We start from the raw sequence: 23,850 nt of genomic DNA on the forward strand, positions 1-23,850 counted from the left end.
AGGGATGGGTCACAGACTGGGGGTGCTGGTGCTGGGCTGTGAGACCGAGGCTCTGGTGGGTCAGGTAGTCTTTGCTTTGCTCCCAGCAGTCTGCTTTTTGTGCATCAAGTATGTATGTGTCAGAAAAATGCCAGCATGAGGGTGGTTTTAGTGGCCAGTCAGCACGAGGGGGTAGGTACCCTGTCTGGGCAATTCCGCTCTACTCAGTCTTAGCTGTGTTAGTCTGCTCAGGCTGTATGTATGCTAAGTTGCTTCAGTCCTGTCCAGCTCTTTGTGACCCTATGGACTATAGCCCTCCAGGCTCTTCTGTCTGTGGGATTCTCCAGGCAAGAGTACTGGAGTGGGATCTTCCCAAGCTAGGGGTCACCCCCCTCACCTCTTATGTCTCCTGTGTTGGCAAGCGAGTTTTGTTTTTTGTTTTTTTTTTACCTCTAGTGCCACCTGAGAAGCCAAACTGAAACAAAACCATACCCCAGGCAGCTTTCAGTTCAGTTCAGTCACTCAGTCGTGTCTGACTCTTTGCGACCCCATGAACTGGTAGCACGCCAGGCCTCCCTGTCCATCACCAACTCCTGGAGCCTACCCAAACCCATGTCCATTGAGTCGGTGATGCCATCCAACCATCTCATCCTCTGTCGTCCCCTTCTCCTCCTGCCCTCAATCTTTCCCAGCATCAGGGTCTTTTCAAATGAGTCAACTCTCCACATCAGGTGGCCAAAGTATCGGAGTTTCAGCTTCAACATCAGTCCTTCCAATGAATATTCAGGACTGATTTCCTTTAGGATTGATTGGTTTGATATCCTTGCAGTCCAAGGGACTCTCAAGAGTCTTCTCCAACAACACAGTTCAAAAGCATTAATTCTTTGGTGCTCAGCTTGCTTTATAGTCCAGCTCTCACATCCATACATGACTCCTGGAAAAACCATAGCCTTGACTAGACGGACCTTTGTTGGCAAGCAGCTTAGGCAATAGAAAAGTATTCTATCCTAGCTCTGGAGGCTAGAAGTCTGAGATCAAGGTGTGAGCAGGGCTGGTTCCCTCCGAGGTGCCTCTCCTTGACTTGCAGACGGCCGCCTTCTCACCATGTCCTCACATGGCCTTCCCTCTGTGCCTGTGGTCACATGCCATCCTGCTGTGACCAGGCCCCAAGCTGTGGAGGGGATTGAGCTCATTTGAGCTGAGCCAAGGGAGACAGAAATGTAATTGAGTTGTTAAACTGTGAAGTCTTGCGTGGCAGCAGGGGAGGTTTTGAGTGTGTTCCAGATGTGTTATTTTTGTTACACTCTTGGGCTTTGGCACTGTGGCTTTTGACACTGCAAAGGCGTGTCAGTCCTTAAGGTGCAGTTGAGGCTCTGTCCCAGGGCCGTGCGGTGGGTGACCAGGCACACAAGGCCCCTGTGTTGTGCTGAGAAGAAACCCCAGTGGGCTGAAGGGGGTGAGGCTGGCAGGATTCTGGATTTGGGGTGGCTGGAGCAGGGACAGGGAGCGTGGATTTTATTCCTGAGGCAGTGGGCCACCCCTGACAAGGGAGTGGCTGCTAGAAATGGAGAAAAGTAAGTGGATTTAAACGGAATCTTGAGGTGAAATTGGGAGGTGTCAAAGAAACCGGTGAGATGGAGACTGGGGACTTGAATTCAGAACTGACGGTTTCAGGTTTCCTGAACAGATGAGGCAGACACCTGCTTCTTCTTTGTGGAAGAAGCACAAGGCTGGAGCTCCAGTCATGGAGGCGCCCGTGGCCCTGGAATTGGATGTTTGTAGGGTGTGTTCGTGGTCGAAAAGCACGGAGAAGAAAATGCAACAGTTAGGAAAGAGCCTCTGTGTGTGATAAGAGAGCCTTGACTGGTAGTTCACACAAAGATTGAAGGATGCTGTGAGAGAATGTTCAACAACTTCAGTGTTTTTATGGAAGTTGGAAGGGAAAAGCAGCTTACAGAATAACTGATATCGTCTTGTTTCTGTGAGGGATCAGAGGATTATGGATAATTTCCTTTACTTTTTCTTTATTTTCTGATATCTGCCATAAATATTGATAATTTTTTAATCCTAATTTTTAATTGTAGTAAAATATGCAGAACATAAAATTTACCATTTTAAATATTCACACTATCGTGTAACCGTCACCACCATCCATCTCCAGAACTTTTCCCATCTTCCCAAACTGGAACTCTGTGCCCATTAGACAGTAATTCCCCAGTTTCCTCTTCTCCAGCCCCTGGGTAACCACCGTTTGACTTTTTCTCTGAGTTTGGCTCCTCTCCTCTGAGTGGAATCGTGCAGTGCTCTTCCATTTGTGACTGGCTTATTTCAGTTAGCATGACTTGTGGGCTCATTTGTGTTGTTGCATGTGTCAGAATTTCCTTCCTTATTAAGACCAAATAATATTCCATTGTATATATAAACCACAGCAAACAAAAATGTCCTTAAACACCGATTTGAAATAAGTTGAACATTTGACATTTGTCCTAGGGTGTGACCCAAGCGTGTCACAGAGCCTTTCTGCAGCTCTCTTGCACCACCTCTCCTGTCAGTGGGTGATCCAGGCCTGTCCTGGGCAGAGAGTGGGGAGGAAGCAGGTCCCATGGGCACTGAGTGGAAAGCTAGGGCAACTGGTCGTGTGGGCTGCATGGTTGTTCCTGGGTGGTTGGCTTGACCTGTGGAGGTGAGAGGCACAGAGGTAAGGCCAGGCAGCCCTGAGGGACCACAGGGACCTTGTTGGGCAGCCTGGCTCCTTGGAGGCCGTCAGCTTTGAGGTGCCCTGTATGGGCACCGCTGGGGCCCCTGCGCTGGCTCTGCAGGGCAGTGACCGGGAGGAAGACTTGGCTCTGTGCACCCCTGTCCTGGATGTCCTCCTTTCCTGAGTGTGTGGAATAGGAAGTTGTGATGAGAGAAGGAAGTTGGTAATGAAAGGGAGATTTTTTCATTGCTGTGAAGAATATCTGCTATATTTTGCATTAACGTGGATGGTGGGAACCATGCAGAATGGATCTTGTGCTGTTGTTGGGCTGAGGGAGGAGTTCAGGCCTCGGCTCCCTCGGTGTCTGTCCTCCCCGTCCTGCTGATCTTGTTGCTGGCTGAGAGCTGTCACTGTCTCCAGGGCGGAGTTACTTCTCCTTTCGGGGCTGCCGGGGTTTGCCTGGTTTGACCCTCTCTCGTTAGTCATTCACACTGAGCGTGGTTGTTTCCTTTCTGAATGATCTTCCGTTGTGCACCCCCCTCTTTATCCCTGGGCATTTCCTGCTCGGAAGCCAGCTCTCTCTGACACTTGAGTAGTCCAGCTTCCTTTGACTAGTCCTGCTTGGTTTCTCTTTTCCCCGTTTACTATCAGCTACCTGTGTCACTATGTCTGAAATGAGTTTCTTACAGCTGGCATAGGCTTGGGTCAGGAGTTTTTAAATCCATTCTGACAATCTCTGTCTTTAATTGGTGTGTTTCAGCTTACTTTGATAAACCTAATTATTGATATGTTTGGATTTAGGTCTGCATTTTATTTTTTAACTCCTCTTAGATCCCTCCCTCTCCGTCTCTCTCTTTTTGGCTTATAAACAATGGAAATTTATTTCTCACAAATTATTGTTCTCTAGGTCATGAACCACTTTGGTCAGGCTATTTTTAGGATATTTTTTCATTGTCTTTATTTTTCAGCCGTGTGACTGTGATCTGTCTGGGTAGGGATTTCTTTAGGTTTGTCTTGTTTGGGGTCTGCTGAGCTTCTTGAATCTGTACACACATTTGCAAAGTTTTCAGTCTTGTTTTCAACTGTTTATCCAGCTGAGACACTTTGTTCTTGTTCTTGTATTTTTATGAGACAGTGTTTGATAGTTTTCTCTTGTTCTAGAGGTCCTCAAGGTTCTTCATTTTTTTCGGTCCTCAACGTTCTTCATTTTTTTCAATCTTTTTTTCCCTCTGTCATTCAATTCAGCTTATTTCTGTTGCTCTGTTTTCAAATTCACTGAATCTTTTCTCTGCTTTTAAGCTCCTGTGGGGAGTTCATTAAATTTCATTATTGTATTTTTTAAATTTATGTTTAATTGGAGGGTAATTGCTCTGCAGTGTTATATTGGTTTCTGGAATACAACATCATGAATCAGCCATGTGTATACATGCATGCCTTCCTACTTGCCCTGCCACCCCCCACCCCCACGCAGCACTCTAAGTCATCACGGAGCACCCAGCGGAGCTGCCTGTGCTGAGCAGCTGCTTCCCGCTAGCTTCCTCTTTACACGATAGTGTATCTGTGGCAGTGCTCTTCTCTCAGTTTGTTCCACCCTGTCCTTCCCCTATATCTCCACAAGTCTGTCCTCTATGTCTGTGTCTCCATTCTTGCCCTCCAGATAGGTTCATCAGTACCGTCTTTCTAGATTCCATATATATGTGTTAATATATGATAATTTGTTTTTCTGACTTACTTCACTCTGTATAATAGGTTCTAGGCTCATCTACCTCAGTTCAACTGATTCATATTTGTTCCTTTTTATGGCTGAGTAATATTCCATTGTGTATATGTACCACGGCTTCTTTATCCCTTCATCTGTCGATGGACATCTGGGTCGCTTGCATGTCCTAGCTATTGTAAATAGTGCTGCTGTGAACATTGGGGTACAAGTGTCTTTTTAAATTACGATTTTCTCAGGGTATATGCCCAGTAGTGGGATTGCTTGGCCATATAGCAGTTTTATTCCTAGTTTTTTAAGGATTCTCCATACTCTTTTTCATAGTAGCTGTATCAATTTACATTCCCACCAACAGTGCAAGAGAGTTCCCTTTTCTCCACATCCTCTCCAGCATTTATTGTTTGTAGATTTTTTGATGATGTATTTTTTAGTTCTAATTTTCCATTCGGTTATTTATGTATTTATTTGTGACTTTCAGTTTTTTTGTTCACTTCAGGAGTGCCATGTTTGTTTAGAGCATTTTTATAGTAGGTACTTTAAGTCTGGTAGATAATTGTAGTATCTGTATTATTTTGGCATATCTGTTGCTCATCTTTTCCTGTGGGAGCTAAGACATTACTGGTTCTTTACTGAGTAGTTTGGATTGCAGCTGGACATTTTGGATATTATAGTATGAGACTCTGGGTCTTGTCGAAATCCTAGGAAATGTTGTTTTTGTTTTAGCTGGCAAACAACCTGCTTTGATTTAAGCGCCAGTTCTGACCTGTCCTCTCTGGACTGTGGTGCAGTGTCACTCCTGTCTTGGAGCTCAGCAGTGCCTTTTGGATCTGTCCTGTGTGTGCCTCCTGTGGCCGTCTGGGACCTGGCTCTGGTCTCAGGGCTTGGGATGTGAGGATCAGATCCACGCATGTGCAGCTTGAGGGTGAGCCTAATGACATTTCTGACCAACTTTGTGGGCTTGGTCTTCCAAGCTTCTTCCTCTCCACATTGTCCCTGGGGCTTTCCAGTGCCCTGGGCTTCCCTTTTTGGTCCTCTGACCAGCATGCTGAGGCTTTGGAAACCTGCCTCACCAAATACTTCCACACCCATGCCTGTCTGGTGCCCAGTGCTAAGTAGAGCAGCTGGGTACCTCTTCCTTTTCTTTCAGTGTTCTTGCCCAGCCTGCGTGCTGCTTTTCAATCTCAGAATGAACATAGCTGTCCATGTAGCTGCCCCACGTATCCTGCTGGGGTCAGGGCTGCTTCACATGTCCATCTGGAGTTAGAGTTGCTCCCTGAGTCCCATGCAGGATCACAGCAACATTCAGCGGGAGGCAAGCTGGAGTATGTTGACTCCTCCCTTCTGGAGCCAGCATAGATGTATCAGGTGAAGTCCATCTCCTTTTCTGTGCTTCTGTATGGCAGTCACAGAGTTCAGGCTCTCAGTCCTCTGCCAGTAGCCCTCTCCCTATTTCCTTTCCTTAGCTATAGGCCCTCACCTTATTGGGCCGTGCAGGCTGTCCTGCATTCTTGGAGTCAGGGCACTGGCTTTGTGCATCTCCATCTGGAGCGTGTGGCCCTGCTTGGAGGAAGCCCCTGGAAAGCGTCATTGGTTGGAAGCACTGTTGCCCATCCGAGGCTGTGCTGGCCTCCTGAGGACAGACATAGTACTGGAGGAACTATTCCTGCCCCCAGCTCAGTGAAGGGGTTGTCAGACCCTCTCGGAGAGCCCTCCAGGATGATGGCCCTGAGGTGGGAGGGTGGCAGGAAGCCGTGGCACGTGTGTTGGCCCTTGTGCCCTATACCATGACCAGCAGCAGTTGTGTTGTGACTCCCCTGCTGATGAGGCCCGAGAGAGATGCCAGGCCCCAGGGACAGTCTAAGATGCCTTTGCCAGCCCCAGCTCCCTAAGAAGAAGGCACAGGGGAGCAGGACCCTAAGTACCCCACCCTGGAGGGACTGTCATGCCCTTCCTCACAGCACAGGGGGCTTTGTGTTTGGTCGTAGGCCAGGATGGCGGCCCAAGTGACGCTGGAGGATGCCTTGTCCAATGTGGACCTCTTGGAAGAGCTGCCTCTGCCTGACCAGCAGCCCTGCATCGAGCCCCCACCGTCCTCACTGCTCTACCAGGTGGGTGCTGGACAGCTGCAGGACACGTGACCCGTGATGCTGACCTCCATGTGATGGTTTTCTTTTTCCTTCCAGCCAAATTTCAACACTAATTTTGAAGACAGAAATGCATTTGTTACCGGCATTGCAAGATACATTGAACAAGCAACCGTCCATTCTAGCATGGTAACTACATGTTTTCCTCAGTGGGAGGGCAGGGGGTTGACACATCTGAATGGCAAATGTCTTTTTTTTTTTTGGTATTATTCTATTACTAAGAACAGTGCATGCTCTTTCTGAAAATCTGGCTTCTGTGGCCCAGAGAAAACCTTTGTCAGCATCAGCAAGCCCACTCTCCTTTGTTTATACTTGTGGTCAAGCATACCAGCCACACACCCATATGGGATTTAGATTGCAGAAGTGAATTGCATTGCTGTTATAACTATGTATATTAATAATTTAATGAACATTTTGGTATGTCATTACATTAAACCAGATGAAGCATGTTTACTTAGTTTGCCTTGCTTTCTTATAATAAGTTCTATGATGAATATCTTCCTAAATATATAATTATTCTCCCCGGCTAGATTTGTACAAGTGAAGTTATTAGATCAAACCTTGTGAACATTTTAATGCATCTTAAAAATATTTCAGACTGTAGTCAGCTTCCCCGCCTCTCCCTCTGGTTTATGGCTGTATATGTTAGCACTTGGTGACTGTTCTGCTTGCCTTTGATTTGCCCGGTATACCCTTGCAGAATGAGATGCTGGAGGAAGGCCAAGAATATGCTGTCATGCTGTACACCTGGAGAAGCTGCTCTCGGGCCATCCCACAGGTGCCGGTCCCAGCCAGACTCCACCCCACCCCTACTGGGCACACCCCACTCCAGACAGACCAGGCCTCATCCCTTCCAGGCTTTCCTGCCCAGTCACACCACACCCCACCTCTGATCTGCCCTCCTCCAGCAACTCCTCACATTCTGTGGGTTGAAGCCTCTCTCGGTCGTGCTTCTTTACTTCCAGGTGAAATGTAATGAACAGCCTAACAGAGTTGAAATTTATGAGAAAACCGTGGAGGTCCTTGAGCCTGAGGTCACGAAACTGATGAATTTTATGTACTTCCAGGTAAAACGGTGAAATAATCCCAGGGGTTTAGTGCAGAGAGTGGGGCACTGGCACCATGTCCTGACTAAACAAACTGCATGTAAATTCAGACGGTCACAACAGCTTTGAGGCCAAAGGGAACTAAACCTTTGACAGGCTGAAGCTTGACTGGCTGCTTCAGAATAAATGCTGCTTTTATGTTTCACTTCTCTCCTTCCCTTGAGAGTGACTTTGTATTTCCTGCATGAAGACTGCTTTCTATCAGTATGCTTGTACTTTCGATTCATCTGGTTTTCACGTGTTTTCATCCCATTGTCTGCTCTGGTGGGCCTCACCCTGGTCTTGACTCCTTCTGGCCCTTGGGTTAGGCAGGGTGGCTACGGGAGGGGCCTTCCTGGATTTTTAAAGACATACTTAAATGTGTGTGAGTTTTTTATTATAGATTCCTTTAGCAAACAGAGAAGATAAAACTCCTTAGATGATGAGTTTTGTTTTATCTTAAAAAATTGTCATGTGGAAATCCTCCCACTCCCTTTTTCAACTCTGAAAGCTAAAGCAATCTGCTTTACAGATGTTCTTTTGCAGCATTTTGCTCAGTAACTTTGCCGGAATAGTCAACAAAATTCTTTTACTTTGGGGACATAGTTGGTAAAGTGCAAAATCGATGATGATTGTTATAGAGCAAAGACATGTGGAAATCACTTTCTAGAAAATGTCTCTTTACCTGAGCTGTAAATACGCACCTGTTGGTTGGGCATTTCCTCAGCGAGTAATGTGAGTCTGGACTCTGTGCTTGGAGCTGAGTCTGGGGTTGGCCCGTCCCTGAAAGCAGTGTATTTGTCCCTGCTTCCTCTGTACAGAGAAATGCCATTGAGCGTTTTTGTGGGGAGGTGAGGCGCCTGTGCCATGCGGAGAGAAGGAAGGACTTCGTGTCCGAAGCCTACCTGATCACCCTGGGCAAGTTCATCAACATGTTTGCTGTGCTGGACGAGCTGAAGAACATGAAGTGCAGTGTGAAGAATGACCACTCAGCCTACAAGAGGTGAGCGCACCTGGGTTCCCGGGCGCCTTTGCGTGGGGGGTGCGGCACCCACAAGGGCCATTCTGGGCCTGAGACAGATCACGAGCCCCACAAAGCATTCTTGTAGTCCTATGTGTGGAGGGAGCTCTGGGCTCCCATCACCCTAGAGGATGATGTGCTGCCTTGAGCCTGCGCGTCTGGTCTAGGTGGGCACGTCACAGCAGTGTGTCTGTAAGACTGAGTATGTTGGTGGCAGGTAGATCAGAGCAGCTGTTCTGTAACCAACTCTCTAGGGAAAGTCTGTGCCCTAGACTGTTAAAACAAGTTGGCTGGAATGAGATGCTGACTTCTGTTTCCTTTGTTAGACAATGAAACTTAGCTATACAAGTGAATTAGAAGAGATTTACTTTGCATCTGAATAGGCTGTGGTTTCATTTGTAGAGAAAGCAAAGTAATTTCTCCTGTGCCCTTCTAGGTTCTTGCCTGAGAACTGCCTTTAAGAAAGCAGAAATTAATAAGAGCAAAACAAATTTAATTTAATAAATATGGCGGGGGGTCCCAAGATATGACACCCAAAGAAGTAACCTTTTAAACAAAGAAAAAGTAGCCTGTGAAGAATTGATAAGACAGAGAAGTTTGCGTTGGCATGGTCAGTGAGTGAGGAGGTAGGAAGGTTGTTCACACAGCCTCTGGTGATGAGCACGCCTCCTGACCTCCTGGTACAGGGAGGTTACCTTTCATGTGGGAGGTTTCTTTCCTGCTTTCAGGGGCACAGAGGAGGTCAGAATGTACTTGCTGCAGCTGTTTAAGTAACTAATTCAGAATAAATCAGTATGCCACAGTGGCATATTTGGGAGCAGCCTACCCTGAACCCTAATACACATCTAAAATCATGCAACCATTGCTGTGTCTTTAAAATGAAGTCAACTTGAGATGCAGCACGAAACAGATCTGAGCTTGGGTCAGCAGTGGGGGTGGAGCTAGATCTCCCAGCTAGATCTCACATGAACTTATTGTTCATGTGAAATAAGTTCAGGTGTTCCATTCATCACCAAGAGTCGGCTCTGCATGCAAGCGTAGATCTTCAGAATGACAACATCTTTTGAATGGTCCCGTTAACTCCTCTCCAGTAGGAGAGTCTGGAGTTGTCTCCATTTGATGCCAGTGTTCGGGGATTTCAAGTGTGTGAGACTCTTGGTGGAGCATGGGGCTTCTGAGCTTCCCAGTCCAGGAGAATAGCTTCTGCTCCTGATGGCATAAATCACTTGTTACATGATTTTTGATCAGCTTTGTCAGCCTTTCTGACTCTATCAGAGGAATGGGGAGGTAGACAGCACCAGTGGTTTTTCATTTTAAAAAGGTTTCTTTTCTCTCTCTCTTAGCAGTAGCGCCTTTATTTCAAAGCCCAGTCTGGAAAACAGTTTAAAGATGGGACTGCTCTGTGGAAGGCCATTGGAGGGCCCCTGGGCACCCCCTTCAGAAGTTGCCCACCATCTTTGCCGCCCTCCAGGCTCCCCTGAGCACAGAAGATGGCTGAGGCAATCTTCATCCTTCCAGCATCCTCTTGCTGTGATCTCTGTTGTGGACAATCTGTTGGTTCACTTTCCCAGACAATAACCCTTACTCATCCCCAGCCCTTACACCCACAGTCAACATTCAAAACACTTTTTATTAAAAAAAAAATAACCAAAAAACACTTTATTTGAATGTAGCTGGTAGTTACAACTTCTTCTAAGTGTAAGTTCCCGATAACCCATATTGTCATGGTGAGGCTTAAGGAAAATAAAAATAGGTATTTTTGGTCCTTTTCTTAATTTCCATTCTTGCAGCTTCAACAATCACTCAAGTCAATAAAGTGGACACTATACATTCTTTAAAAAAGAACGTAAATGTGCCAGTTAATATTATTTTACTGCATATATTAAAAAAAAAAACTTACAGAAATAAGCAAGATTACAGTTTATTTCTCACCTGGAATGTCCTGATTTAGGTGGCCTGCAGCTAAGTGGGTTCCCGACCATTCAGGAACCAGGGCTCCTGCTGTCTTTATGTGTTGCCTTGTAGCCCAGAATGGCTAGTTGAGCTCCAGGTGTCATCTCTGCATTCATGTCAGCAGAAAGGAAGGAGAGTTGAAGGCCCTACAATATCTCTTATAAGTAAACTTTCAAGTGCCTTACAAAGTTTTGCCTTATTTTTCATGGCTGAGCAGTTGATCCCAATGTGGAGATGAGGTTCGTTGCTGCACTACAGAAATTCAGGGCTTATTTTGAAGCAGGAAGGAAAGGAAATGACAGTTGGGATAGGTTACCAGTCTTTGCCATGAAAGCTTTTCTTTAGTACGACCCTCAAGGTTCTAGGTTGTACAGACAGGTCCTAAACTTTTTTGGGGAAGCCCTAGAAGTGCAGAGTCCTCTTATGTGCTTTCATACTGCTTTGTAAAAACTAGAGACTCAGCCCGTGTTGTGCAGGATTGTTGGACCTCAGCATTCAGGTCCTTCTGTGTCCACTGTTCCCTTGTCAGCCCATGAGTAGGTCATATAGGTCTTGTTTTTCAGATATGGTGAGAGTCAGGAGAGTTCAGGGGGTATGTATTGATATATAACAAGAAGTGTATATTCATCCTCATTTCTGGCACAACTCGTAAAACCCTTGGAATTTCCTGTGATGAAAGCAATAAAATTTCTTTTGTTATGTTAGTGTGATTTTGGAAAGCCCCTAGGTACCCTCAGGATGGTGCTGGTCACCAGAGGAATCAGCCCCGGGACTGGAGGGTTGGAACTTTTAGTCCTACCCTTCTGACCTCAGTGGGGAGAGAGGGGTTAGAGGTTGAACCCATTGCCAGCGTCAGTAATCTAATCAAACACTTTTCTATGAGGAATCTTCCATTAAAAACCCCAAAGGACAGGGTTCGGAGAGCTTCCAGGTTGGTGAATATGTGGAAGTTTGGTGGAGTGGTGATTGGAGAGGCCGTGGAAGCCCCATTCTTTTCCCATACATTGCCCTACTCATGGGATCTGATGCTGTCTTCCAGCAGTGTCAGAATTTAGTTCATTGCAGGCCACCCAGCTGGTGTTAGAATATTGCTTGATGGTGTGGGAAAACCCACTCCTCATATTAGACTTGGTACCAGATCTTTAGGTTTGTCCAAGATGGAGCTGCACATTGGTGGTGGAAGCAGGATTTTGTCTCATACCTTTGGCACAGAACTGTGTGTGGTGTAGTCCCTGACTGATGGGAGGTTTGGCTGCCCAAAAGTTTCCCAACAGAGAACCTAAATGGTGCTGGCCATCCGTGTCACTCAGCACTGGACTCACGGAGGGAGTGTCAGCCTTTTTCAGACTTGGGGATGGGGAGCCAATGTGAGAGGCCATTGTGTTAGTGCCCTTCAGGAAAACCTGTGAGTGGTGGTGCCACTTCTCTGAGGAAGTCCATCAGCTATGGACAGTGGGGTCATGAGCTGTCCACGTTGCGGAGCGACTTAACTGGAGTTCAGGGGAGAAGCTGGAGGAGGCTGAAATTGAAACCAGCGTCTATGATGCACATTTGTACAGATAACTGTGGCAGTAGTAAAGTAATTTTGATTTTGCCAGGCTGTTTTTTTTGTTTAATGTCATTAAGCATGTTGGTTGATTAACCCTTTTTTCCCCCTGTTTTATAGGGCTGCTCAGTTTTTACGTAAAATGGCAGATCCACAGTCCATCCAGGAATCACAGAATCTGTCCATGTTCCTGGCCAACCACAACAAGATCACACAAGTAACTCACACTCTGGCTGATGGGGCACATTGCCAGGGGGCTGAGGGGCAGAGATTGGTCAGTGACATAGATCTTTGTGTTTCAGTCTCTGCAGCAGCAGCTTGAAGTGATTTCTGGTTATGAAGAGCTCTTAGCAGACATCGTGAATCTCTGTGTGGATTACTATGAGAATAGAATGTACCTGACGCCCAGTGAGAAACACATGCTTCTCAAAGTACGTGTGTTGAGGGAAGACTGCCAACAGCACCATGAGAAAGGGGCAGCCTTCTTTTCATGAATAGGCTGAACTTGATGATTGTTTTGCCAACCTTTTCTCTCATGCTTGTGTGTGTGTGTGTGTGTGTGTACATACAGCATCTTCCACCTTACATGCAGATTGCACTACAAATCCTTGACATATTACCATGAGTGTGTCCCAAGCTTGAGCCCAGTGTCAGATAGATCTCATGCCCATCCCTGGAGAAGGTGCTTGTAGATAAGGAGGTTTTGGTCAAGGACTTTTCTCAGCATAAAGCTCCTTGTAGCAGAGATTATGCCAGATTTTACTTGGCAGGGATGTAGTTCCTAGAGATTTAGTATACTGTGTCACCACGATTGGGCTTCCCAGGTTATTCTAGTGGTAAAGAACCTGCCTGCCAGTGCAGGAGACATAAGAGACGTGGGTTTGATCTCTGGGTTGGAAAGAGCCCCTGGAGGAAGGCATGGCAACCCACTCCAGTATTCTTGTCTGGAGAATCTCATGAATAGAGGAACCTGGCATGCTACAATAATCCATAGCATTGCAAAGAGTTGGACATGACTGAAATGACTTAGCACACATGCACGTCACCATGATTATAGTAGACTTTCGTTGTTCAAGAATCATGCCATTTAACATATTCCTCATTATTACTCTGTTTCAAATTGGGGAGGTTTTCAATGATGTTTCTCATTGGGAAAATGAGAAGTTTTTTTTTTTTAATCAAATGAAAGTTTAATAATATATACATTGGAGAGAACCCAGGAAAACTGAGTAGCTCTGAGGAGATGGTTCTGCTATTTTCTTCACTCTGCTCTCTACCTTCATAGAGGGCAGCTCTGTGGGACCCTGTGCTGGATGTCCTGCTGGCCCAAAGCAAGTGGGCCCAGCTCCAAGATTTCTTCCATGTAGGAGAACTGCATGGAGGGATCAGAGAAAATGGGCACTGTCCAGTGGAGTGCTTTATGATATTAGAAACATTCTGTTTGCACCTATTGGTACAAGAACCCCCTGGCAATAGGTGCTTTTGGAAATTCACATTTATTATTGCATTGTGCTTCAGAAGAGGTGGAGCTGATGTGTATACATGTAAGAGGAAACAAGAAGTCACATAAAATGGCTTCACGTGAAGCCATTAATTTCTGAGGGGCTTTTAAAAATACTTTTTACCAAGCCTAGAAATATTAAAATTACAAAAAGAAAAATCTCATTGGAAAAGATAAATAGTAAAAGTAGTAGATCCACTTGTAGCAAGGTTAAAAGACAGAAGTAGTAAAATCACCTATATTCATAATAAATAATTAAGGGATACAAAAAAGATATAAAACATGATGTAAAAAAACATTAAGCGCTCGTAGGGGAGTAAAAATGCAGAGTTAGTAGAATGAATCCAAACTTAAGAGATTGTAACTTAATCATACATATACATATATATGGGTTGTTATATATCAACCTCATGATAACCACAACCAAAAATTTATAATAGATTCACAAAAAAGACAAATCTAAACCTAACACTAAAGATAGTCATCAAATCACAAGGGAAGAGAGCAAAAGGAGGAGAAAGGAATGAAAAGGAACTATGAAAAACTGAAGAACTTAACAATGAATAAAATGGCAATAAGCACATTGTTGTTTAGTTGCTAATTATCTCTGATTCATTGTGACTCCATGGACTGTGGGCTTATGGGAATTCCCAGACAAAAATACTGGAGTGGGTTGCCATTTCCTTCACCAGGGGATCTTTCTGACACAGAAATTGAACCCGTGTCTCCTGTATTGGCAGGCAGATTCTTTACTGCTGAGCCACTAGGGAAGTACCTATCAATAATTAATTTAAATGTGAGTGGATTAAATGCTCCAATAGAAAACACACAGTAGCTGAATGGGTTAAAAAATAAGACCCATATGTATGCTGCCTTCAGGAGACTCACTTTAGATCTAAAGACACAGACTGAAAGTGAGGGGATGGAAAATGATATTTCATGGAAGTGGAAAGAAAGCTAGGGTGGCAATACTTATATCAGACAAAATAGACTACAAGACTTAACAGCACAATTCTAAAGAACAAGGACAAAATCATGAAACGTGGAAGTTTGCTGTGCCTGTGATGTCAGCAATAATGTTGAAGAAGTATAGAAAAATGATAGAGGAGATTGAGGAACTTCTCAGTGTGTAGATGCAGGGTCAACCACTCAATGCTGATTCAAAAGAAAGCTAAAAGCCTTTGTGAAGACTGGAGAAAGAACCACAGTAAAGAATCAGAGGGTGCATCTTTTAATGCCAGCCGTGGCTAGTTTCATCAGTTCAAGGCTAGTCAGCCTTTACAACATAAAAGCAAATGGCAAGATAGCTAGTGCAGATAGGGTAGCTGCCTGGGAATTTCCTGAAATGCTTTGAGAAATTACTGATGAAGGCTTATATTTACCAGAGCAGGTTTGTAATGTAGATGAGACAGGACTGTATTGGAAGTAGATGCCAGACCAAAGTTACATCAGTAAGGAGGAAAAGTTGACGCCAGGCTATAAAGAAGCAAGTTCAGTTTAGCCGCTCAGTTGTATTCAACCCTGCGACACCATGGATTGCAGCACGCCAGGCTTCCCTGTTGATCACCGGCTCCCGGAGCTTGCTCAAACTCGTGTCCATTGAGTCAGTGATGCCATTGAACCATCTCATCCCCTGTCGTCCCCTTCTCTTCCTGCTTGGGTGTCTTCCAATGAGTCAGTTCTTCACGTCAGGTGGCGAAAGTGTTGGAGCTTCATCTTCTATGAGACTAGGAATCAACTATAAGAAAAAAAAAAAATCCAAAAAAACACAAACACGTGGAGGCTAAGCAATATGCTACTAAAGAACTAAGGAGTCCCTAATGAAATCAAAGAAGAAATTTAATAATACCTGGAGACAAATGAAAATGGAAACACAGTGTTCCATAATCTGTGGGACATAGCAAAAGCAGTTCAGGAAACAAGAAAAATTTCATATAACCAATCTAAACTTACCCCTAGAGGAACTAGCAAAAGAATAAGCAGAACCCCAAGTTAGTAGAAGGAAATAATAAAAGATTGGAGTGAAAAATAGATGAAATAGTGACTAAAAATAATAGAAAAGAGTAAGAGCTCGCTTTTCAAAAAGTAGACACATCAATAAACCTTTAGTTAGACTCCTCAAGAAAAGTAGCAAGAGGGCCCAAATCAATAAAATCCGAAATGAAAAAGAAGTTACAGCCAACACCACAGAAATACAAAAGATTATAAGAGATTACTGTGAACAATTATATGCCAATAAAATGGACAGCCTAGAAATGGATAAAGTGCTGGAAACGTACATTCTACCAAGATGTATCAGGAAGAAACAGAAAATAAATATGAACAGACTGATTACCACTAATGAAATTGAATCAGTAATCAAAAAACTTCCAACAAATGAAAGCCTAGAACCAGATGGCTTTACTGGTGAATTCTACCAGACATTTAAGGAAGAGTTAACAACTATCTTCAAAATATCCCCACCCACCACAAAAAATGAAGAAGAAGGAAAGCTCTGACCTCATTCTGTGAGGCGTCATCACTCTGATATCAAACCAGACAAAGATATCACACACAGAAATTACAGTCCAATATCATGGATGAACGTAGATGCAAAAATCCTCAACAAAATGTTTGCAAGCCAAATTCAGTACATTAAAGAGATCATACACCATGATCAACTGGGATTTATTCCAGGGATGCAAGAATAATTCAATAATTGTAAATCAATTAATGTGATAACACATTAGCAAATTGAAAAATAAAAATCATATGACTACCTCAATAGATGTGGGGAAAACTTGACAAAATTCAGGATCCATTTATGATAAAGAATCTTAACAAAGTGGATATAGAGGGAACATACCTCAGCATGATAAAGGCTGCGTATGACAAGCCCACAGCTAGCATCATATTCAGCAGTGAAAGTGTATTCTAAGATTAGGCACAGAACAAGAATGCCTGGTCACTCTCACCACCTTTATTCAGCATAATATTGGCGGTCCTGGCCACATCAGTCAGAGAGAGAAAAGAAATTACAGGAATCCAAATTGGAAAGGAAGAAGTAAAATTGTTACTGTTGGCAGATGCCATGATACTATACGTGGACAATCCCAAAGATACCCACAAAAAGCTTTTGGAACTAATACATGAATTCAGTAAAGTTGCTGGATGTAAAATAATATATAGGAATCCATTGTGGTTCTATATACCAACAACAAACTATCCGAAAGATAATTTTTTTTTTAAATCCCATTTGTATCAAAAAGAATAAAATACCTTGGAATGAATCTAACCAAGGAGGTAAAAGACCTGGCCTCTGAAAAATTATAAGACATTGTTGAAAGAAATTGAAGACAACATGAACAAATGGAAAGATCTGTTTTGTTTCGGGGATTGGAAAAATTAACGTCATTAAAATTCCCATACTACCCAAGGCAATCTACAGTTTTGGTGCAACCCCTATCAAAGTACTATTGGCATTTTTCACAGAACTAGAACAAATCATTATAACATTTGTAAGGAAACATAAAAGACCCCAATTAAAACAATCTTATGAGAGAAAGCTTTAAGAACAAAACTGGAGGTATCACACTCCAGTTTGATGTAATTGATTTCAAACTATACCACAAATTCAGAACAGGATCATAGTCGTCATAAGTCGCTCAGTCGTGTCCGACTCTTTGCGATCTCATAGACTGTAACCTACCAGGCTCCTCCGTCCATGGGATTTTCCAGGCAAGAATACTGGAGTGGGTTGCCATTTCCTTCTCCAGGAGATCTTCCCAACCCAGGGATTGAACCCGAGTCTCCCACATTGTAGGCAGATGCTTTACCATCTGAGCCACCAGGGAAGTCCTCAGAACAGGATGGTAGGGCACAAAAACAGACACATAAATCAGTGAAACAGAGAGCTCAGAAATAAACTCACACTTAATGGGCAATTAATCTATGACAAAAGATACAAGAATATGTGACGGAAAAGACAGCCTCTTAATAAGTGGTGCTGGGGAAACTGGACTACTCTCTCACACCATATACAAAAACAAGCTCAAAATGGATTAAAGATTTAATTGTTAAGACCTGAAACCATAAAATTCCTGGAAGAAAACTCTCTGACATTATTAGTTTTAGCAACATATGTATATTTTTTGATCTGTCACCTCAGAAAAGGGAAGCAAAGGAAAAAATAAACAAATGGGACCACATCAAATTCAAAAACTTTGAAGGAAACTATCAGCAAAATGAAAAGACCATGTACTGAATGAAGACGGTATTTTCAACGAAGGGTTAATATCTGAGATGTAGAAAGAACTTGAACAACTCAATGTGAAAAAAAATTTAAAAATGGACAGAGGATATGAATAGGCATTAATTACAAAGACATAGAGATGACCAAGAGCTACATGAAAAGATGCTCAATATTACTCATCATCAGGGAGATGCAAATCAAAACCACAGTGAAGTATCATCTCACACTTGTCAGAATGGATGTTGTCAAGAAGACTAGAGATGACAATTGCTAGCAAGCAAGTGGAGAAAAGGGAATTGCTGGTACAGTTTGAAATCTGGTGGGAATGTAAATTGCCGCAGCCATGACTGAAAACAATATGGTGGTTCTTCAAAGAATGAAAAAAATTACTGTAAGATCCAGCAGTTCCACTTCTGGATAGTTATATGAAGAGAAATACTAATTAAAAAAGATATATGCAGCATTGTTAACAATAGCCAAGACATGAAAGCCTAAGTGTACATTGATAGATGCATAAGAAGGTTGCTACTGCTGCTGCTAAGTCACTTCAGTCGTGTCCGATTCTGTGCGACCCCATAGACGGCAGCCCACCAGGCTCCACCGTCTCTGGGATTCTCCAGGCAAGAACACTGGAGTGGGTTGCCATTTCCTTCTCCAATGCATGAAAGGGAAAAGTGAAAGTGAAGTCACTCATTCGTGTCCGACTCTTTGTGACCGCATGGACTGCAGCCTACCAGGCTCCTCCATCCATGGGATTTTCCAGGCAAGAGTACTGGAGTGGGGTGCCATTGCCTTATAGATATCTATATAGCTATATATTTAGATATAATGGAATGTTGTTCAGGCATAAAAAATGAAATCTTGCCATTTGTGAATCTACTTAGTATTATGCTATGTGAAATAAGTCAGGCAGAGAAAGACAAATACCATATGATTTCACTTATATGTAGAATCTAAAAAAATAAATGAACAAACATAAAACAGAAACAGACTCATAGATACAGAGGACAGGAGGTTCCCAATTGTGGTATGGAGGAGTGAATGAAATAGGTCAGATTAAGAAGTGTAGACTTCTGGCTACAAAGTAAGTGAGGCCAGAGGATGAAATATACTGCTTTGGAAATACTGTCGTCAATATTGTCTGTCTTTGCGTGGCAGACCAGTGGTAACTGGACTTATTATTGTGATCATTTTTGAATGTATAGAAATATCAACTCACTGTGTTGTGCGCTTGGAACTAATATAGGGTTGTAGGTCAGCTACAGTTTTTTTAAAAAGTGCTTTTTGAAATAAGAATGAATTGTCATTTCAAAGTTATGAACTATAGCAGTGTGTTTATGGATAATTAAACCTGCAGGTCTAAGCTTTATGTGCCATTTTGTGATTTTTCAGGTCATGGGGTTTGGTCTATATTTGATGGATGGAAGTGTCAGCAACATTTATAAACTAGATGCCAAGAAAAGAATAAACTTATCCAAAATTGACAAATACTTCAAGGTGAGTTGCAGTTTCTAGATAAACCTTTTTATTGAAGTGTATGCAGTTTGCGCTTTGGGAGGTCAACCTCTGTGACTTTGGTCCAAAGTAGGAAATGCAATGTTGGCAGGTGGGTGGATGTGAGTAGACTGTCCCCTGCTCTTACAGCAGTTTTACCTGAATTTGAACCTTGTCTAAAGGAATCATGCCATATGTATTCTTTTGTGTCTGGCTACCCCCACTTTGTCAGATCATCCCTATGGGAACCTGCAACTATAGTTTTTACTTTTTCACTGTGGTGTGGCCCTACATTTTATGACTAACCTGCAATTTACGTATCCATTCTGTGATGAACATGAGATTGTTTCTGCGTTTGGCTTGTGTGAACAGTGCTGCTCTGATGTGTGCACATTGTGCACATTTTTACTGGATGAGCACCCAGTGGTGGATTGCGTATTCATCTATAGAATGGACATTTTCAGTGCAGTAGATACAGCCTCAGTTCCCCCACATGGCTGTGCTGACTTGCATCACCACCAGCAGTCAGTGAGCATTCTTGGGGCTTCATATCATCACCAAGGGGGCATCCTGAGGGGTGTGCCTGTGTGTCTTTGAGATTTTATTGGCTAGTTTCCTTGTGGTTTAGTTGATGTTTCCCTGATTGCTTTTCACGGTATTATTAGTCCTTTGTGTGTTCTCTTTGTGAAGTGTCCTTTCAAGTCTCTCATTCTTTTTTTTCCCTGTTGGTTTGTAGTTCTTTACATATTCTGGGTATGTATCCTTTGTCGGACACATATGTCCTAAAATACATGCATTTCCCCTCTGTAGCTCTTATTTTTCACTTTCTTGAAGAGTCATCGGTGAACTGAGGTTCTTAATTTTAATGTGGTCCGATATATTCATCTTTGATGTCCACTTTAAGAACTCTTTGATAAAACAGACTCTTGAGAATTTTCTTTTGCATTACCTTCTAGTAGCATCATTGTTTCCTTTTCTGTCTAGCTTTATAATCCCCCTGGAATTGATGTAATGTATGCTGTGAGAGAGAGGGTCGACAGTCTTGGATTTTTTTTTTCCCCCTGTGGATATCTAGTTGACTTTTTTTTCCCTTCATTGCTCTAAAGAGTCACCTGGGTCATAAAGCAGGTGTCTCTATGTGAATGACTCTGCCTTAAGTTGCTCTGCCCCACTGGTCTGCACCTGTGCTGGCTTAGTTGCTGTAAGTCTCCAGCAGGTCATCAAGTTATGTTCTCCATGGTTGTCTTGAGCATTGTCCCTCTATCTTTTGAAATATATTTTAGAATTGACTTGCTGATTTACACACAGACATACACACACATGCACATACTACTCATAAACCATTTTTCCTCTTGGAATATTGTTTGGGATTCTGTTGAATCTGTAGATCGATTTAGGGAAAATTGATATTTTAAAAATACCATGTTTTCCAATACATGAACCTAACATAATTCTCTATTCACTTAGAACTTTAAAAATTTTTCTAGAATTTTTGGTAATATTTTGTTTTGAAGTCTTAACATATTTTGTTAGATTTAATACTACATACTTTTATTTTTTGATGCTATTGCAATTTTTTTCTCTTTAGTTATTTATCCTAATTGTTTCTTGTATATAGAAATGCAGTTTGTTTTTTTTTAATGACCATGGTTCTAGCAAGAAGGTAGGTTAATTTTAATGTTTGAATTCGTTCTTTAAGTGAATGTAGAAGTTGTTTACAACTTTTTTACAGTAAGTAATTTGCAGAAATAGCATTCAGCCTTCAGTAATTATTAGCATTCCTCATTCTTCTTAGATTGTATTTGGTGACTAAATACAATACATAATGACCCTGGGTTTTTTATTTTTATTCTTTGAATACAGCAGCTCCAGGTGGTTCCGCTATTTGGAGACATGCAAATAGAACTGGCAAGATACATCAAGACCAGCGCCCACTATGAGGAAAATAAATCTCGGTAGGCAGAGAGTGAGTTGCCCGGTCAGAGCATTCTTCAGTGTTCTCACTGTGGTTCCTGACAGGCTGCTTACCTATCCAGAGATGCCACCTTTGACATTTTCAATCAAATCCTGATATGGTAGTCTATTCCATGTGTAGATGTTTACATTTAAATTCATTTATAAGTGCAATTTATTTTCTTAGTAGAATGGCCACATTTCAGATATCTAATAGATAGGGTCCTAGAGGAGCTATCCCACATTGAAGGTCAGGAAAGGTGGCGGTGAGGAGATACCCCTCGTCCAAGGTAAGGAGCAATGGCTGCGCTTTGCTGGAGCAGCCGTGAAGAGATACCGCACGCCCAAGGTAAGAGAAACCCAAGTAAGACGGTAGGTGTTGCAAGAGGGCATCAGAGGGCAAACACACTGAAACCATACTCACAGAAAACTAGTCAATCTAATCACACTAGGACCACAGCCTTGTCTAACTCAATGAAACTAAGCCATGCCCATGGGGCAACCCAAGATGGGTGGGTCATGTTGGAGAGATCTGACAGAATGTGGTCCACTGGAGAAGGGAATGGCAAACCACTTCAATATTCTTGCCTTGAGAACCCCATTAACAATATGAAAAGGCAAAATGATACAATACTGAAAGAGAAACTCCCCAGGACAGAAGGTGCCCAATTTGCTACTGGAGATCAGTGGAGAAATAACTCCAAAAAGAATGAAGGGATGGACCCAAAGCAAAAAGAATACCCAGCTGCGGATGTGACTGGTGATAGAAGCAAGATCCGATGCTGTAAAGAGCAATATTGCATAGGAACCTGGAATGTCAGGTCCATGAATCAAGGCAAATTGGAAGTGGTCAAACTAGATGACAAGAGTGAATGTCAACATTCTAGGAATCAGCGAACTGAAATGGACTGGAATGGGTGAATTTAACTCAGTGACCATTATATCTACTACTGCGGGCAGGAATCCCTCAGAAGAAATGGAGTGGCCATCATGGTCAACAAAAGAGTCCAAAATGCAGTCCTTGGATGCAATCTCAAAAACGACAGAATGATCTCTGTTCGTTTCCAAGGCAAACCATTCAATATCACAGTAATCCAAGTCTATGCCCCAACCAGTAACGCTGAAGAAGCTGAAGTTGAACGGTTCTATGAAGACCTACAAGACCTTTTAGAACTAACACCCAAAAAAGATGTCCTTTTCATTATAGGGGACTGGCATGCAAAAGTAGGAAGTCAAGAAACACCTGGATTAACAGGCAAATTTGGCCTTGGAATATGGAATGAAGCAGGGCAAAGACTAATAGAGTTTGGCCAAGAAAATGCACTGATCATAACAAACACCCTCTTCCAACAACACAAGAGAAGACTCTATACATGGACATCACCAGATGGTCAACACCGAAATCAGATTGATTATATTCTTTGCAGCCAAAGATGGAGAAGCTCTATACAGTCAGCAAAAACAAGACCAGGAGCTGACTGTGGCTCAGACCATGAACTCCTTATTGGCAAATTCAGACTTAAATTGAAGAAAGTAGGGAAAACCACTAGACCATTCAGGTATGACCTAAATCAAATCCCTTACGATTATACAGTGGAAGTGAGAAATAGATTTAAGGGCCTAGATCCGATAGATAGAGTGCCTGATGAACTATGGAATGAGGTTCGTGACACTGTACAGGAGACAGGGATCAAGACCATCCCCATGGAAAAGAAATGCAAAAAAGCAAAATGGCTGCCTGGGGACGCCTTACAAATAGCTGTGAAAAGAAGAGAAGCGAAAAGAAAAGGAGAAAAGGAAAGATATAAACATCTGAATGCAGAGTTCCAAAGAATAGCAAGAAGAGATAAGAAAGCCTTCTTCAGCGATCAAAGCAAAGAAATAGAGGAAAACAACAGAATGGGAAAGACTAGAGATCTCTTCAAGAAAATCACAGATACCAAGGGAACATTTCTTGCAAAGATGGGCTCGATAAAGGACAGAAATGGTATGGACCTAACAGAAGCAGAAGATATTAAGAAGAGGTGGCAAGAATACACAGAAGAACTGTACAAAAAGATCTTCACGACCCAGATAATCACGATGGTATCAGTCACTGACCTAGAGCCAGACATCCTGGAATGTGAAGTCAAGTGGGCCTTAGAAAGCATCACTACGAACGAATCTAGTGGAGGTGATGGAATTCCAGTTGAGCTATTTCAAATCCTGAAAGATGATGCTGTGAAAGTGCTGCACTCAATATGCCAGCAAATTTGGAAAACTCAGCAGTGGCCACCAGACTGGAAAAGGTCAGTTTTCATTCCAGTCCCAAAGAAATGCAATGCCAAAGAATGCTCAAACTACCGCACAATTGCACTCATCTCACACGCTAGTAAAGTAATGCTCAAAATTCTCCAAGCCAGGCTTCAGCAATATGTGAACTGTGAACTTCCTGATGTTCAAGCTGGTTTTAGAGAAGGCAGAGGAACCAGAGATCAAATTGCCAACATCTGCTGGATCATGGAAAAAGCAAGAGAGTTCCAGAAAAG

General features: G+C 43.0%; 1 protein-coding gene across 1 annotated transcript in view; it reads left to right on the forward strand.

Annotated features, from left to right (window-relative positions):
* CYFIP1 (cytoplasmic FMR1 interacting protein 1) overlaps window positions 1-23,850 on the forward strand; it is a 109,453-nt gene that overhangs the window by 25,541 nt on the left and 60,062 nt on the right. The window contains exons 2-10 of the mRNA XM_010852969.1: window positions 6,380-6,502; window positions 6,578-6,667; window positions 7,239-7,316; window positions 7,504-7,605; window positions 8,445-8,626; window positions 12,264-12,360; window positions 12,446-12,574; window positions 19,268-19,372; window positions 21,233-21,324. Of these exons, the coding sequence (XP_010851271.1) occupies window positions 6,386-6,502; window positions 6,578-6,667; window positions 7,239-7,316; window positions 7,504-7,605; window positions 8,445-8,626; window positions 12,264-12,360; window positions 12,446-12,574; window positions 19,268-19,372; window positions 21,233-21,324 (992 nt within the window). The 5' untranslated portion in view covers window positions 6,380-6,385. The remainder of the gene's footprint in view (window positions 1-6,379; window positions 6,503-6,577; window positions 6,668-7,238; window positions 7,317-7,503; window positions 7,606-8,444; window positions 8,627-12,263; window positions 12,361-12,445; window positions 12,575-19,267; window positions 19,373-21,232; window positions 21,325-23,850) is intronic.

This window comes from Bison bison, unplaced genomic scaffold, assembly GCF_000754665.1.
Source record: "Bison bison bison isolate TAMUID 2011002044 unplaced genomic scaffold, Bison_UMD1.0 scf7180017864320, whole genome shotgun sequence".
Lineage (NCBI taxonomy): Eukaryota > Metazoa > Chordata > Mammalia > Artiodactyla > Bovidae > Bison > Bison bison.